Source organism: Taudactylus pleione, unplaced genomic scaffold (genome assembly GCF_031769625.1).
Source record: "Taudactylus pleione unplaced genomic scaffold, aTauple2 ptg000381l, whole genome shotgun sequence".
Classification (NCBI taxonomy): domain Eukaryota; kingdom Metazoa; phylum Chordata; class Amphibia; order Anura; family Myobatrachidae; genus Taudactylus; species Taudactylus pleione.
In genome coordinates this window covers 6,615,981-6,635,016 of record NW_028284782.1, presented here as the reverse complement: position 1 = coordinate 6,635,016, position 19,036 = coordinate 6,615,981, and the positions used below count along the sequence as shown (strand labels likewise).

The 19,036-nt window shown below is 41.7% G+C and overlaps 1 protein-coding gene across 1 annotated transcript in view; it reads right to left on the bottom strand.

Moving 5' to 3' along the window:
• The window catches only part of ZDHHC15 (zDHHC palmitoyltransferase 15), a 53,315-nt gene that overhangs the window by 20,885 nt on the left and 13,394 nt on the right, over positions 1 to 19,036 (bottom strand). Inside the window, exons 5-8 of the mRNA XM_088445561.1 lie at positions 16,407 to 16,476; positions 16,008 to 16,040; positions 1,554 to 1,674; positions 838 to 970 (exon numbers count right to left, since the gene is read on the bottom strand). Coding sequence (XP_088301687.1) covers positions 838 to 970; positions 1,554 to 1,674; positions 16,008 to 16,040; positions 16,407 to 16,476 — 357 coding nt within the window. The remainder of the gene's footprint in view (positions 1 to 837; positions 971 to 1,553; positions 1,675 to 16,007; positions 16,041 to 16,406; positions 16,477 to 19,036) is intronic.

Sequence of the window (19,036 nt, the reverse complement as noted above, 5' to 3'; positions counted from 1 at the left end):
TAGTTCAGAGCCAAATAAAATGGTCTCAAAAAACACTACAGGCATAACATTATGCAAACTCTGTTACTGCACATACTTAATGGTGGTCTTAGCAACCCTGAGAAAGGTCTAAAGGCTGACACAAAACATCTAACCTCTTATTTGCCATTGCTTTATTTGGTTTTGTTCTTTAAAGTAACCTAAAATATTTTTACTTCATTTTATTAAACCTATAAACTTTCTTGATAACATGATGTTGACTAAGTTAAGTTATAAATAAGTAAAGGCCCATATACATCAGCAATCGATTGTGGCAATTCTGCATTTTGCAGAGGATTGTGTAAAAAAATAAATAAATAAATTTAAAAAATCTGTAATGTATGGGGTTCAGATTACAATTTTCAACCAAAAAGTGAATGGAACTTGTTGTCCAACATGTTGGATTTCACAGATCAATTGGGGCTGTAGGGTATGGTAACAATCAGCAGATTTGCAAACCGTTACTAGTAAAATGATGGGCCTTTCAAGATTGGCAGATCTGTATTTGCTGAAAATGATCTGCATATCACTGTAATGTATGGGCGTAGCATGCGAAAGCCTACAATTGGGCAACGCATCTTCAAATCATTCAATTGTGGTTTTCGGATTGCTGCTCTATGGGGGCCTTTAGTCATACTGTGCAGAGGCGTCTCTTTCTAGTGCCTGCTTTCGCTAAAGAATCCAGGAGTGGGACCTGGAGCAACAAAATACAGCCCAAAGAAGAATTTACCATGCTGGGCTTACACACATTGGGATGTTATCTTGGGTCAATGTCTGCTGTAAATCATCATCTTAATAATAATCATAGTAACTACTTACCAAGGGTAGTTCTGTTTAGTCCCACCAGCCAGCAGTGATATCCAAAGAGAAACATGAGGCTGATGTAGAACATTACAGAGACAAAGAGCAGGAAAAGCACATGGAATTTTGCACGACTATTTGTCAGCTCAGCCTGTAATAAAGAAACATTTTTTTTAAGGTTTTAAACGTAAAAAGCAAAAGGGGCAGTCTTTCAGAATACACAGTTTGTTTAAAAGCAGTAGCCTTACTTAACTTTAAATTGAAATGTCTTATTCTCCAATACAATGAATGCTTGAAAATTCAACACTTTGCCACTAGGTTCTGCTCATTCGACAACTAGTGCTAGTGAAAATAATACCTAGTTTAATGCTCATACTCTCTCATTAATATTATTCCTGTAAGGGAAGTACTGAGAAAACTACCAGTGAGTAAGGATAGGCTACAGATAAATTGATCTCTGCGTTATATTGCCTGTACTACTCACAAGGACAGCACTGAAATTAGCGCCACTGACAGGAATGGAATTTGTGTCAACAGATCTCTAACTTGTGCAATTACCCAAACGGTTTTCTATCGTTGAGTCCCGATTATGTACTTCGTTACCATCACTCATAGTTAAAATGCGTCTGAAAGAAGTGTGTGGTTACAACTTGCTTAAAAGGCACCCTCCCCAATAAATAAAATAAAAAAATAATCTCTATTATTTTGTTGGAATAAAATATATAAACACCTACTGTCCAGTAGAGGAGGAAGTATTTGAAAACCGTAGAACCAACGTACAAACAGTACAGCATCGAATATGCCAGAAACAGTAGAAAGAACTTGTAGTTAGAGAATCCAATGCAGTTGTTCACCCTGAAAAAAAATAAAAATATATATTTAGATTATATCCTATTCAGAAAATGCCACAAGTGACACACTCAAGATTCATGACTACCGGAAAATTTCAATCAAAATTAAAAGTTTAGGAAAAAAAAAAAAAAAAGTAATAGTAAAAAGATAAAGTGTGAAGTAAATAAACAAATCGTAAGCACAGTCGTGTATAAATCAAAAGTTTTAGAACATCCCCCACTTTTCCAGTCATTATTGAAATTTAGGCCATTCAAGTCCGGAAAATAATGATATAAAAAAAAAAAAAAAAAAAAAGGGCTTAGTGTTCTGCAGCAATGAAAAGAATCTTGTAATGGCCAGGCAGTACCACCAGTGGACTACTGAAAATTGGAGGAAGGTATTATGGACCGATTAATCAAAATTTGAAACCTTTGGTTCATAACGCAGGGTTTTTGTTCTGCATCAAGTAGGCTAAATGATGGTTCATCAGTGTGTGGCTTTTTTTCAACTAGTCGCCATTTCCCAACGTGTTTAAAATCCGACATTTAAATGGGCAATGATTGTAATAGCAAAACAACCCATGTTTTGCTATTACAAGCATTACCCTTTTAAATTTTGCATTTAAAAATGCTGGGAAGAGGTGGTTTTTTCAAGTTGCTGCTTATTAAATAAACCCCCGTGCACCAATTGTCAAACATGGAGGAGGAAGTGTGATGCTCTGGTTCCCGAGTCATCCACTTGCACAGCGTGACTGGCACCCTAAACCAAAAGGGCTACCACAACAATTTGCAGTGCCATGCAATACCCCTCTTTATGCCTGTTTGGTTAAGGGTTCATCCTACAAAGAATCACCAAAAACTTTCCCCCAGGCTACGCCAGAACAAAAAGAACGCGACAGTAGGCTTCAAATCATGGAATGACCAGCACAGTTAGACAAAAGCATGAAAGCAAAGCAAACTAAAAGTGCAGTGCAATTGTGGAAACGTCTACATTAGTGATGGGAAGAACTTCCCAAACAATATTGGATTTCCATTGTAGACTGAAAACCACAAGTGTGTTCAGTGGGTATATCTGTAAAAAGTGCCTACTTTGACAAGTCAAACATTTAAATACATTTTATCAAACAAAATGATTTTTATGATTTATTTTGTATCTCTAATTGTTTATTGGTTATATGCTTTAATTAAGAGTACATTGAACCATTATACTGCGTACATTTCAATAAAAAGTAGAAAATGGGGGTGTTTGAAAACTTTTGACTGGTAGTGTATGGAGAGCAAGAAAAAATGAAATAAGCCGATACCTGGGGTAAATCACCAAATAGTCTGAACAACAAGGAACAATTCGGAATAGAAACCTTTGCTATAAAGGGAACTGAGGCAATTCATTGAGATCAATCCAATTAGGTGCGAATTGAGAGTAGTGAGTTTGTTTCATGAAACTCAACGGCTTTGCACACCCGAGAATTCTCCAATCCAATTAAAAATGCCTATTCACGGTACTTGCAGTGGAGGTTTGCGAATTGACTGCTAAATGATATGTTAGAGATGTGCATAAAAAAGTGGAGAGACCCTTCTGGACCGCACAAAATTGGTAATTTCATTATTAGAGAAAACAGTAACTTCCACCTCAAAATTCACACCTAATTGGCTTGACCCCTTAAGTGTGATGAGGGAGGATGTGGAGAAAGGGATTAAGAAAAAAACAAACAAAAAAAAAAAAAAACGCTCTTCATCCTTAAGGCAATCTTAAATTTTTCTCTAAAAGATCATAGAATATTAGAATTACATTTTTTCTCCAAATTAGTCAGTCAGTCTATATTACAGGGCGTTCTCCCACATTTTGAATCAGATGTAGTTTTTACACTGCTACATGGAGGAGCTAAAGTCTGCATTGTGGCCATACGATATTCCAAACTTCGCCAACATACAGTATCAACGCACATACAGAAATAGTGACAGAAGCTAGGCTGTTGTTACAGTACACAGGGAACTGGATTCATACAAAGAATTAACACATTGGGCAAAATTTACTAAGCGATGGGTTCTAAACCCTGGCGGTTAGGTGGCGGTTTTGCCATCTGTAGATTTACTAAGGCCAAAACCGCTGCAAATCACATTTTTAGAATAGAATAGGGCTAGCGTTAAATTACTAAGCTGCGGTTTTGGTGTCATTTAGAAACCGCTGCCAAACCGCTGGGGTCTTAGCCTTACTTATCCTGTCCAGCGCCTCTCCTGGCCACCGCCGGCATCCAAAAGCTTCAGCATTTCTATTTTGTACAAACATTCTGATTGCATGGGTGCAGCCATATTGGATTTGGTCAGGGGAACACTGTAATCCAGTCACATCTCAGGTGCTGCGCACACATGACCACTAGTACCAAAGGAGAGGGAGAGCAGCATATTTAAACCAGCCCGTGAGTCACTAATTGCCAGAACAACTCACTTCTTAGGCTGTGGGCTTCAGCTGCATAAGCTCTGTTCCAAGTACCCTTTGTCTACATGCAAGCGTGTCCTGTGCTCTTGTCATATGTAATCACTCCAGAGACGCTCCAGCAATCCACCTGCTGCTGCAATGGAGTCCTCATTCCATTCTGGGATTCTCCTCCAGCAAGGACTCTGCTTTACCACTTGGCATCTGTCCTCAGCTGTACTCTGCCTCTATGTAACACATCTCGCTACTTACCTTCATACCGGTGCACCCATTAGCACACCCTAGGTGTAGGTGTTTGGCCTCAGAGTTTCAGTTATCTGGCAGCTTGGGCTAGTGCCAAGTCTGGGTATCTCCAGATGCACAGGTCTGAGCTCTTCACCTCTAGTCTTAGCTCTGAGTTTTTGTTTTCAGTCTAGTTGTATTTGGTTCTGAGTCTCTACTTGCCTGTTCCCCAAGTTCCCAGTGGTGAGTGCTGTAGTTCCTGGGTTCGGGTGCTGAGGCTGAATTTGTCACCATTGGTTCCAGGGCCTCATTCCAGTGGATTCTAGTCCAGGCTCTGGTTCCAGGGTCTTTCCCTATTCCCAAGGGCTACTCCGGCCCAGGTTATATTAAATGAGCATGAGTTTCATTAAAGCACCAGTTTCAACTTTCAACCAGCCTCAGCTAGACCCAAGGGTCCAGACACGGATCAAACAAATACTGTACAGGCGACCGTGACTTAATGGAGTGACTGTATATGTCTGCAGTGTAAGTGTTAGGACAATAGACTTCCAACAATACTAGAAGATGTAGAATATAGTTTGGAAAATCAAAAATGTGTTAGCCGCGCAGTCTACAAAACAGGCAGCATGCCCCTCCTTTTACCTTAGAGCACAAGACATTCCTTAAATGCAATAGGCCTAGTCTTACCATACACTGTACATTGTCCTAGTTGTGTTACTGTCTAGGTTCTTTATTTAACGGATTACTGTACATAGAATTATAAGATCGATATATATATATATAGTTGTATTTTAAAGGTAATATTTATGAACTGTATTGGTTTATACATAGAGTAGATTATTACTGCTATGACTGTAGGCTGTGTAGTTGCACTGAATCATTGTTTAAGGCTAAGAAGGGTTAATGTTTTTCAGATTGATCTGGCTGCAATGATAATAATAATAATAATAAAGGTCCATTGTCCTAATATTCACATTTATTTATATGGCGCCACAAGTGTTCTGCAGCGCCTTTCAAAGTACATAAGCAAAACCGTGACTGCATAAAATTAAGCTATTGCAAGTGGTTAATTGGCATATTTGGATGTGTTTACACATAACCTTATATAGGATCATATTTGGTGTTATAGAAACATACAGGCTTACAAAATGGTATACTAACAATGATGTTTGCTCATGATGTAGGATGATCTATGTGAAATACTGAGCGTAGGGAGAGAGAAGGCGGAGGTGATATAAGCTGTCCAGGAACGGAACCGCTAGCCACTACAGTTGAAGCCATAGAAGAAGAAACTGTGTCCAAGGAAACTTCATATAAGAACTCTACTCTCCTTTGTATGAAGTCTATACTTTGTAGTAGGCATTGCTCTTTTATGTTGCCCTAGATATCTGTATGAAGTGTTACTTCCTATAGTCTGAGGACACTGGATAGGAAGTCTATTGCGATACCAGACTTCGATATGGTATATGAAGAATATAAAGCCTTTTAAAAAATTCTCTATCTCCCTATCCATGGTGTCTCTAATAGGATCCCCACCCCTCCATCTTCCAGATTAATTATAATTCTAGTAGATATGCTACACTTATGTTTATCTACATCAGGGGTAGGCAACCTGTGGCTCTCTCCTTTAACATTGCGATCCTTCTGTGGTACTTCATTTCTTAAACTGTTCTGAAGACTGAAACCTTTCTTTAGAATTACCCATAGTACACAAACTTACTTCCTTTATATCACATGCAGCACAAAATCATATTTAGCTGTGACTTACTATTTTTCTTTCTTTAATGAAAGATCTAGGAGAGAAATAGGGAAACAAACAACTATCACTGATCGGGCTCAGGCTTTTTTTCCCGAAACACTGACTCCATGTGACAGTCAGGTCTGGATTGCTTCCGGGATAAGAAATGCTGAAAGCAGTGCCGGCATTCTATTCAGTCTGGTCGATCATTCCTGGTGCTTCTAAATGACATGGACTACCTGCCTCTACTTCTACAGAAGGAAGCTTATCCTTTGTAAGGGAGGCCATGGAGTATTAAAGATCATTGCTATTCTTAAAGGTTCTCTGTTGTATCGGATGTACATAAGAACGTAGGTATTTTAGTTCCTGACACAAAAGGTCATTGCAGTAACAGTAAAGCATTTAGTGGCAAATTACTTTATTGGTCCTTGCAATCTTAGCACAGATCTGTCAATACGTATCTTGATAATCTCTTTATACACTGTCAAGTGACAATCCACCATTCCTGGATAACCGCCAAATTATTTATATAAAACATTTATTTAGATCACCTGTGACACAGACAATACAGATGTGACCTCCCTCATTTTTGCTGCAGTCGCGCCAAATAACCTGTCTCGGCGTGCCTGGCCCTGTAAGACTCTGCTAGCGCTGGGCGTCTCTTTTTGCCAAAAATGCATATAAAAGTCGCGATGCAAGTAGGACACACCAGGAGAATTTGCTGATTACACACACACATAGATTTATATATATATATATATATATATATATATATAAAGATAGATAGATAGATAGATAGAGTCAGGTGCATAAATATTGGGACATTGACAGAATCTTCAGATTTTGGCCTCTATTCACCACCACAATAGCTTTGAAATGAAACAAATAAGATGTGATTTAACTGCAGACTTTCAGATTTAATTTGAGGGTAATTACATCCAAATCAGGTGAACGGTGTAGGAATTACAATGGTTTCTATATGTGCCTCCCACTTTTTAAGGGGTCAAAAGTAATGGGACAAACTAAACAATCCTGAATCTAACATTCACTTTTTAATACTTTGTTGCAAATCCTTTGCAGCCAATTACAGCCTGAAGTCTGGAACGCATAGACATCACCAGACGCTGGGTTTCATCCCTGGTGATGCTCTGCCAGGCCTCTACTGCAAATGTCTTCAGTTCCTGCTTGTTCTTGGGGCATTTTCCCTTCAGTTTTGTCTTCATCAAGTGAAATGCATGCTCAATCGGATTCAGGTCAAGGGATTGACTTGGCCATTGCATAACATTCCACTTTTTAGCCTTAAAAACTCTTTGGTTGCTTTTGCAGTATGCTTCGGGTCATTGTCCATCTGCACTGTGAAGCGCCGTATAATGATTTCTGAAGCATTTGACTGAATATGAGCATATAATATTGCCCGAAACATTTCAGAATTCATTCTGCTGCTTTTGTCAGCAGTCACATCATCAATAAATACAAGGGAACCAGTTCCATTGGCAGCCATACATGCCCACGCCATGACACTACCACCACCATGCTTCAATGAGGAGGTGGTATGTTTTGGATCATGACCAGTTCCTTTCCTTCTGCATACTCTTCTCTTCTCATCACTCTGGTACAAGTTGATCTTTGTCTCATCTGTCCATAGGATGTGGTTCCAGAACTGTAAAGGCTTTTTTAGATGTTGTTTGGCAAACTCTAATCTAGTCTTCCTGTTTTTGTGGCTCACCAATGGTTTGCATCTTGTGGTGAACCCTCTATGTTCACTCTTGTGAAGTCTTCTCTTCATTGTTGACTTTGACACATATACATCTACCTCCTGGAGAGTGTTCTTGATTTGGACAACTGTCGTGAAGGGGTTTTTCTTCACCAGAGAAATAATTCTTTTGTCATCCACCACAGTTGTTTTCCATGGTCTTCCGGGTCTTTTGGTGTTGCTGAGCTCTCCGTTGCGTTCTTTCTTTTTAAGAATGTTCCAGACAGTTGATTAGACCACACCTAATGTTTTTGCTATCTCTCTGATGGGTTTGTTTAGATTTTTCAGCCTAATGATGGCTTGCTTCACTAATAGTGACAGCTCTTTGGATCTCATATTGAGAGTCAACAGCAACTGATTCCAAATGCAAATGTCACACCTAGAATCAACTCCAGACCTTTTACCTGCTTAATTGATAATGAAATAACGAGGGAATAGCCCACACCTGTCCATGAAATAGCTTTTGAGTTGATAGTCCTATTACTTTTGGCCCCTTAAAAAGTGGGAGGCACATATTGAAACTGTTGTAATTCCTACACCGTTCACCCGATTTGGATGTAATTACCCTCAAGTTAAATGTGAAAGTCTGCAGTTAAAGCACATCTTGTTTGTTTCATTTCAAAACCATTGTGGTGGTGAATAGAGGCCAAAATCTGAAAATTCTGTCAATGTCCCAATATTTATGGACCTGACTGTAAATATATATATATATATATACATATACATACATATATATATACATATACACACATATATACACATATATATATATCTATCCGCAGCTTTTCTCCACACCAAATTCCGTTTACAGACTCACAGATATACATGTGTCACATAACAAATGAATCAGCACAGTCTTCTGGTGCGTCTGAGATTTAGACGCATTTTCGACAAAAAAAGAAGTCCAACGTTACCAGAGTTGCACAGGACCTGGCGGCTCACTCACACCAGATATATCGCGCTGCATGGCATACTGAGGCTAGATGAGCAAGGATACATCTGTAATAACATCAAATGCCCCTCTCTGATCACTTACATTGATCAGAAATAAGCAATGTTTCATACACCATATCTCTATTCCACAGCTGTGAAGCACAAAATTGGTTACATTAAGCAACCAGCCTTCAATTTTGCTCCTGCCTATAACAATGTGAGAAGGGTTTAATATAGTATATAAAGGATGATGGAGACAACAGGGAGAGGCGAGCACCACTGAAAATTATAAATCTCACAGTACACAGCAGCGTGACGATAGTTTTCTGTTAAAACTAGTGTTATTCATTAATATGACGTACAGTTTTCCTGTTGCAAAAGGTGCTCTACATATTTTGGGCTTGTTCATAAGTGCCTTTTATACGATTTTAAAGTGCTCTGTGTCAAAAGGTAACATCCAGTGTTTAACAGGTTTTACCACAATCCTGACAACGAGTTTAGGGAACCAAAACTATAGTTCAGATTGCTGACATTTCTATTATTATTAGCAATGATTAATATTGTGCTAACACACTCTGCAGTGCTTCACAATGAGAGATGTTAAGAAATATTTACAATTTGCACTGGAAATGTTACTGGAAGTATAAATCACTGGCTATTTCAATCACTTATTTTTTGTTTATAACATTATACAGTTGGAGACATCTAACTTTATATATAATTTTCTCTTATATTGTAAGCTCCAAAATACATTTTACAGATTCTCAAATTAAGGACCGCTAGCAAAAACATGGGGGATACTGAAGGATAGAGCTAAACAAAGAGGAAAATAGAAAATGGGGGAGAATTATGATATAAAGCAGTACTGGAGTGAGGAATTTAAATTCATAAGAAGAGACAAATGGCAATGGTTAATATAGTGAATGGACACTGGGCTTCCAATGGCCACACAAGAATTGTGTACTTGTGAGGGAGAATATAAGCATTTGAGGCCCTTGGATTCTATGCTGTAAGTAAAGATTATGAGGACTTAAGATTGTAAAAAGGAAACTGCAGTGAGCTACTAAAGGGGCCTATCCATTAGGCGACCTGGAAAACTGAACGACTAGCGTCCTTCAGGTCGCCGAGGTGCGGTGCCCACACTGAACGTCATTTAGTGCAGGAGACCGACCTCCTATATGTGAACATGTGGAACCTGACGATCGTCATCAGGTTGACGAGCATGTTCCACAGATAGTCGGCATCGGCAAGGACCCATCGTGCACGCGCATCGCTGGTCCTTGCCGGCTATCCATTAGACGACTTTCTGAACGATCCGACCAAAACCTCCTGGTTTTGGTCGGATCATTAAAAAAAGTAGTCTAATGGATAGGCCCCTTAAGATGTACGTTGTTGCTCGAATACTTTACAGGCACATTGCACAGACATGTTCTATTTTCAAGCGCACTCCATCAACCTATTAAAATTGCATATAAACTGTAGAACTCTTTGCTGGTTCAAACATTTCCACACCCTGCCCCAGATTGGCAGGTCTATTCCACACAATCTTCCAAATTGCAGACTCATCATACCACCCTTATAGCTTAACTAGTAACTGTAAAGTTTGCTGATGCCTCTGCTTAGTAGCAGCACAGCTACATTGTTCAGCATATAAGCAGGATTTATAAACATTAGTGGGGGCTCAAGAAATAACCAAAGTTCAGCATGGTTGGTGAAGGCAGAATTGGATATGTTATTATACAATACTCCTTCCTCCACTCACAGGGCACTGTATATGATCCCTGCAGCCATATTGTGTCATGGAACTCAGTCTGTGAACATAGGGCCAGATTCAGTGATGGATGGAATTGCAGAGCAGAACACAAGCGGCTGTGCAAATCCGTCCATCTCAGATACAAATGCAGACGGAGGTGTCCTGTCTTCAGGACAAAGTGGCATGGTCCACAATGGTTCTTTCTGCTAGGGAGAAGGGACAGACCTAGCCAAGGTGAAGAAACTTGGGTAAGTATGTGAGGAAGGGGTGGTACTGAGCGGGGTGCACAGCAGAGAGGGGTCTGTTGTGGGCTCCGGGGACGCTGACCTCCAACAGCACCATCTGTGCTGCCACTCTTAGCTCAAGTTACAGCAAGGGGCGCAGACTGTGGGCAGACCAATCATTGAATGTGCTGATCACAACAGACTCCCTTGACAACACAGCACCGCTCACGCTTACCACCATCACAACCTGCTGTGTAAGTAGCTATAGCCGATGAGTGGATTGGAGGTGGTCTGCCAATTGTTAATTAGCCATTAGGCATATATGTCATCTGGACACTTTATAAAATCTGCAAGGGGAGGGGGGGGGCTTTAGATATTCCAATTATTCATTCATTCATTCCATAAACCAAGTGACTGCTCTTACTGGGAATTGGTATGAAATACCGCCGGCCGCATGTTCGCATGGCGGTTCGATTCTTGGCAGCGGCTGCCCGACATCAGCAGAGATCCCGGCAGCGGAACCCCAACAGCGCTGGAAATCCCGATCGTGGATAGGTGAGTATCTACTAACCTAACCCAACCCCCCTAACCCTCCTTAGGGGTGTCTAACCCTAACCTCCCCCCCAAGTGCCTAACCCTAACCACCCCCTTCCCCGCTGCCTAAACCTAAGTCCCCCGGGGGGGTGCCTAACCCTAACCCTCCCTCCCCCTAGCCTAACCCTAACCCTGCCGGGGGGGTGCCTAACCCTAAGTCCCCCCCGGGAGCCCTAAACCCAACCCTCCCCCCGCAGCTGTCCGCTCGTGGCGCCCGGCATCACTACATCTAGACACCCGGCATTTCACCCTTGCCGGGATATGACAGTCGGGAAGCCGGCTGCCGGTAGTTAGGCAGTCGGCTTCCCGATTGCATACCCTCTTACTGCTATACAATCTGGAAGAATATTGCTTATTGGAATCTTTCATTAACACTAAAAGAGATAAATAATTTTTTAATTATATTGTGCTTCAGTCAACACTATTTAACGGTTATGTTTAGGAGATATGCTGGGTATACACTAAACATAGATTTCTGCAGATCGAGTGATCTGCAGATATATCTGCAGATGATGGTTGTTCGAACACACTGAACCACCATCATCTGTGTTCAGTGTGTAGAAGGGGGCTGGTCCCACTGGCCAGGGGGGCGGGGCAGGGAGATTCCGCCCACCTCCCTGCGGCTGAATGTGTACGGGCAGTCGGTCTGCAGACCGCCCGTACACACTTGTCAATGGACAGATACAGTAAGGTGCACAAATATTGGGACATTGACAGAATTTTCATATTTTGGCCTCTATTCACCAGCACAATGGCTTTGAAATTAAACAAACAAGATATGATTTAACTGCAGACTTTCAGATTTAATTTGAGGGTAATTACACCCAAATCAGGTGAACGGTGTAGGAATTACAACGGTTTCTATATGTGCCTCCCACTTTTTAAGGGGCCAAAAGTAATGGGACTATCAACTCAAAAGCTATTTCATGGACATGTGTGGGCTATTCCCTCGTTATTTCATTATCAATTAAGCAGGTAAAAGGTCTGGAGTTGATTCTAGGTGTGACATTTGCATTCAGTTGCTGTTGACTCTCAATATGAGATCCAAAGAGCTGTCACTATCAGCAAAAACATTAGGTGTGGCCAAATCAACTGTTTGGAACATTCTTAAAAAGAAAGAACGCATCGGAGAGCTCAGAAACACCAAAAGACCCGGAAGACCACGGAAAACAACTGTGGTGGATGACAGAAGAATTATTTCCCTGGTGAAGAAAAACCCCTTCACAACAGTTGGCCAAATCAAGAATACTCTCCAGGATGTAGGTGTATACTGTATGTGTCAAAGTCAACAATCAAGAGAAGACTTCACAAGAGTTAATATAGAGGGTTCACCACAAGATGTAAACCATCTAGACCAGATTAGAGTTTGCCAAACAACATCTAAAAAAGCCATTACAGTTCTGGAACAACATCCTATGGACAGATGAGACAAAGATCAACTTGTACCAGAGTGATGAGAAGAGAAGAGTATGGAGGAGGAAAGGAACTGCTCATGATCCAAAACATACCACCTCATCAGTGAAGCATGGTGGTGGTAGTGTCATGGCGTGGGCATGTATGGCTGCCAATGGAACTGGTTCTCTTGTATTTATTGATGATGTGACTGCTGACAAAAGCAGCAGAATGAATTCTGAAGTGTTTCGGGGAATATTATATGCTCATATTCAGTCAAATGCTTCAGAACTCACTGGACGGCGCTTCACAGTGCAGATGGACAATGACCCGAAGCATACTGCAAAAGCAACCAAAGAGTTTTTTAAGGCTAAAAAGTGGAATGTTATGCAATGGCCAAGTCAATCCCCTGACCTGAATCCGATTGAGCATGCATTTCACTTGATGAAGAAAAAACTGAAGGGAAAATGCCCCAAGAACAAGCAGGAACTGAATACATTTGCAGTAGAGGCCTAGCAGAGCATCACCAGGGATGAAACCCATCGTTTGGTGATGTCTATGCGTTACAGACTTCAGGCTGTAAGTGCCTGCAAAGGATTTGCAACAAAGTATTAAAAAGTGAAAGTTAGATTTAGGATTGTTTAGTTTGTCCCATTACTTTTGGCCCCTTAAAAAGTGGGAGGCACATGTAGAAACCGTTGTAATTCCTACACCATTCACCTGATTTGGATGTAATTACCCTCAAATTAAATCTGAAAGTCTGCAGTTAAAGCACATCTTGTTTGTTTCATTTCAAAGCGATTGTGGTGGTGAATAGAGGACAAAATATGAAAATTCTGTCAATGTCCCAATATTTATGCACCTGACTGTATATCTGCAGACATATCGGTACATAAAGCTATGCAGCACAGCCAATACGATATGTCTGAACGACGTCGTTCACAGACACATTGCGGGTACACACTGGCCGACAGGCAGCAGATATATTGGCCGATCAATTGATCGGCCCATATATTTTTGTCAGTGTGTAGCCAGCTTTACACTGTCAGTTACATTGTGTTTGAATACCAATTGCACCCGTGATTTAGGAGTTTTCATTTGTGTGTATTTTATGCTAATTTCTAGCAGTAATTTAGTAATGTTATAGGTTTTTCTTATTATAATAAGTAATAAATGCTAATTTTTGCACACACCTGTCTTCTAGTTCTTCAAAATAGACTTATAGTTGGTTTTGTATATCAAACCCAGGGGCAGACTGAGACGACCTTTACTAGTATAAAGAGAACTTTAATAAAAAAAAAAAGTCACTTGTACCTGTATAGGCATTTAATAGATAGAAACATACAGGATTAAAAGCACAGTACTGTAAGTAGATGTGTAAAGAAAAAAGAAAAATAGTTGTGTTTAAAAACTGCTGTACCCGGTCCTTATAATCGTCTATCTATATCCAGATAAAAATATGTATGAACAGTGTTATACAGTCTATAGATGTTGCTATTAAACTGTAATGTGACCTCTAGGGTGTTGCACAGAAAGCATTATTTAATTTTACAAATACAACAGGCTAAGGGCTTTATTTATGAAGCCGCTGCTTCCCAGTATAAAGTACTCCAGGCTATACACTGACTGCGGGTGCAGTTTAAAATTTTCACCTGCAACCCGCTGGGAAGCAGCAGCTTAGAAAAAAGCAGCTGCTTCGTAAATAAAGCCCAAAATATCTAAGTGGATACTGTACATATTCAGTGATGCAGCTATTTAGTGTAACAAATGAGAGATACACTGTAGCAGTTTTGATCCATTCCTCAGTTACGCATTCTGGATCCTCCCCAATTGTACAGAATTAGCTGTTACCTCCGTAAGTGCTGTGCACACCCCCCTCCCAAGTGTGACAAGTTGGGGGTGTGTCACAATGACACAACCCCCCCGATCTACAACACCCTTTTTTCATGCTCATGGGATGCCCTGGCCGCGAGTCTGCAACCTACCCTGCCCGCATTCAAGTGGGAACACTATACCGTGGATGCAAGGGGTGTGGATGCTATAGTTCCCAAGCTGTCTGTGGCCTGGCGCCCCCCCTGCACCCAGTCACACACACACACACGGTGTGCCTGTCCAGTCAGGTGGCAGCGGTGTTGATTTGACCTGATAACAGCTGGTGCACCGACAGGTAGACATGGAGAGGCAATTAGAGCTGGGAGACCAGCAGCCAATCAGCAGTGGCGGCTCCTGATTGGCTGCTGGTCCGCAAGCGCCGATTGGCTTGCGACCAATGCCAGATTCAAATTGCTGTCTGTCCATGTCTGCTGCTGCCTGCCGGTGCGCCAGCTGTAATTAGCTGGCGGCCCAGTCCCAAATCCACAACAGATGGCTGCTGATGACACACAGGGGGAGGCGAGAGGCTGCTGGAAAGACAGGGAGGAGAGTTGCTGGGGGGGCATAATGTGCAAGGGGCACTACTATTGCATGGAATAAGGTGTTATATGGGGCATTACTACTATGCGGCATAATCTGTAAAGGACATTACGGTGTGGTATAATGAGTCAGGGGCATTACTGTGTGGCATAATGTGTATAAGGGGTACTACTGTGAAGGGGCTCTACTACTGTGTGGCATAATGTGTATAAGGGGTACTACTGTGAAGCATAACCAGAATGGGCTCTGTGTGGCAAAACATGAATGGGCTCCGGTGGGGGCAATTTGTGTTTGTTTGTTTTTTTACCTCTGGGGGGTAGGGTGCCCTTTTAAGATCTTGCTATGTGGCCCCCAAAGTTCTAGTTACACCCTTGCATGCAAATACAGAGGGCTGATATATATATACATATACACACACACACACACTTTAAAAAAAGGAGCAACTCTGGATTTAATATAAACTTGCATGAGTCATACAGTTTGATACTTGCTCATACCGTGAGGCTAAAAGGATACTTTTGTAGCCTTCACACAGGTTTTTGGCAAACTGCCAATTTTCACTTCAACCAGCCCCTGGGAATTTGTGTAATTTAAGAGTATCTCCATTTTTAGGGATTGTGCGACAGTGTGTGGCCCGAACGAAGATCAAACCTAGGCAAACAACGAATCCTGGTCAAACTACACCATCCGGCCAAATTTGGTGGGAGCTAGGTCCAAAACTCTGGCCATGCATAAAGGACAGACAGGCTTTCTCACTTATTATATAGATATGGCAACATTGTATTTGTAGTGCCAATTTAATATAGTTATTTATGGTAATTTGCATGGCATAACTAAACATGAAAACTTTGAAAGGAATAATAGATTTATCACCGATAAAAGGGTGAGGAGTGCTATACATACCATGGACAATGATGATCCATCTTCAGAACACACCTACGACAAGATGGAAGAAAACTTTAACCTCACTGGAAGGTGAACAAATATAAGCATACATTATTACGGGAATACAGGTAGGGCAATCCATGCACTAAAAGAGGACTATAATAAGCACCAGCACTAGGGTTTGTACAAGTTTCAAAGGTAGAATGACAGATGTCAAAGGCTGTTGACGGGACTGCTGGTGTAACTCTGGTACAGCAAGATCACATTAAAAAAAGAAAACGATACAATTAATAATTTCATTTGCAATCAGTCCCAAAGCTTGCCATTCTAATCACATCATTATCCAAATAAAATTAAAATTGCAAGGTAGAAGGAAACCTTAGTAAATATTAGCTGAATTACTTATTATTTACTTACATCCCACAGACAGAACAATGATGGCAGCGATCAGGCTTCACCACCTGGCATCTGTCACAGAAACGAATGGCTGAAATAGAAGGATTGGTCAGTACCAGGGGAGAAAAAACAAAACAAAAAACATTTCTCTGCCACCATGAGACATTAAAGGAAATATACTGTATCCAGACGTAGCCCTGAGTTATAAGCAGGTCAGTTTTTGCCCGTGGCTGATGGTGGTCGACAGAGCAAATCAATTGTTGCTCTGTTCGGGCGAGTACAGCCGCAGGAGCACACATTTCTGCTTGAAGCCCCCTGAGAAGGCGAGCAGAAATGTGTGATAAGTCGGCACTTTGGGCGCCCAAAGCAGAACTTCAGATGGGTTTATCCATTTTATGCATTTAAACCCTGTCTATTTGGGAGTGAAACAATATCGCATCCCAATCTCCAGTCACTTTAGACAGGAGATAGAGTGCAATAAAACAATTGAATTCCCCCTTGTGTCTTTTTACACTCTGCATGCTCTGAGGCAGATCATACACATCTACGGGTGATGTAAAGTCATACACAACTAAGTTGCATGTCTGTGGAACTGGGTGGTAATGGGACACTTGCATGTAGGTAAAGTTTACCAAGAGAGTGTCGATAGAATTGGGACTATGCAGATTTGTGCATAAGAATAAATATGCAGTGCTTCCGGTCTACTGGTTTTTCAGCAATACCATTGTTGGACTCACCAGAGTACAAAGTTTCAGGCAATTTCATTATTGTGTGTTAAAAGAGATACTTTCCTGCGCCACGATTTGCCACCAATAAAGTAGTTATTAAAAATCTGCATGTCAAAACGCAATGTTAAAAATGCCAGTATAAAATGTAATTTAGATATAAATACGTATTTTTACATGCTACACTATAGTACATCAACATCGTCACTGTCAAAAGTGCCAATTTAGCTTTATAAGATCTCAGTTGCTCAATTTCAAACACATCAAGGGATCACATTCTAGCCATTTGCTTCTGGAGTTGAGATGAACAAAAAACACAACCCTTGGCAGCATAGACTTAAAGGTGCATACACATTAGACGATTCACTTCATGAGCGATACCGTCTAGTATGTCCCCGGCAGGGGTGTGCTCAATGTCGTTAATGACATTGAGCATACACACTGAACGATCTCATAAACCATATCGTTCAGTGCCGCGCACCCTTTCTCATCCCCGAACACGCAACAACCTGACAGTATCGTCCGGTTGGCCTGCATGTTTGGGCGATGAACGACAATGACCAACGACATGCGGGAGCGCGCATCGTTGGTCGTTCATCGTTTTAGCGTACTCACTGGCCAAAATAGTGAACGACTGAACGATAACAATATCGGTGAGTGTGTATGCACCTTTACTCTTCTGCTATGCTATTATCACCTTTACTCTTCTTCACTCTGGGGACTGAAGGCTCTAGTAGGGGTTGGACAATCTATTTGCAAATTATCCAAGCTAATAATATGAGATATGGTAAGAACTTACCTTTGTTATCTCTATTTCTACGAAGTCCATAGGGTTCCACAGGATACCTTGGGGTATAGGTGTGACGTCAGTCATCGGGCACCATAGAGTTAAGTTTTCAGCCTCCCAGGATGCACTAGGGTCCCCCTCCTATATCCCGCCCCCGAGCCAAGGCATCTCAGTTACGTACCAAGCCATAGGCCGGAGGAGGAGGAGAAGGAAGAGAGAAAAAAAGATCTGGACACACACAAGAATCACATTCTCACCAGAGGGAGACGGAAAAACCGGTGACCAGAGCAAAGCCCATCTGCAGCACAGGTGCGACAGGGCGGGAGTCCTGTGGAACCCTATGGACTTCGTAGAAATAGAGATAACAAGGGTAAGTTCTTACCATATCTCATATTTTGTACTTCAGGGTCCATAGGGTATCCACAGGATACCTTGGGGATGTCCCAAAGCAGTATCCTTTAAGGGTGGGGACGCTCCTGTGCTGAAAGGAGAATCCGCCGCCCGAAGGAAGCATCCTGAGAGGCAAAGGTGTCAAACGCGTAATACCTCACAAAGGTATGGACAGAGGACCACGTGGCCGCCTTGCAGATCTGGACTGCAGAAGCACCACGTCGAGCTGCCCACGAAGGACCCACAGACCTAGTGGAATGAGCCCTCACAGAAGGTGGAACCAGCAGGCTTTCCTGAAGATAAGCTTCTGAAATTGCCATACGGATCCAAGCTGCTAAAGTTTGCATTGAAGCAGGCCAACCCTTCTTACGGAAGCCATAGAGGACAAACAAGGCGTCCGACTTCGTAAACGAAGAAGTGCGGTCAACATAAGTCCTTAAGGCCCGCACAACATCCAAAGTGGCCTCACCCACTGAAAGGCCAGGTGAGTTAAAAGCCGGCACAACGATTTCCTCGTTAATATGAAACCGGGAAACAACCTTGGGAAGAAAATCAGGACGAGTGCGCAGCACTGCCCTGTTCCCATGAAAAATCAAGAAAGGGGGTCTACAAGAGAGAGCCCCTAAATCAGAAACACATCTGGCCGAAGCTATGGCCAGAAGGAAAACAGTCTTAGCTGTTAGCCATTTAAGATCCACTGAGCCCAGTGGTTCAAACAGCGGTCCTTGGAGAGCCCTAAGGACCACAGC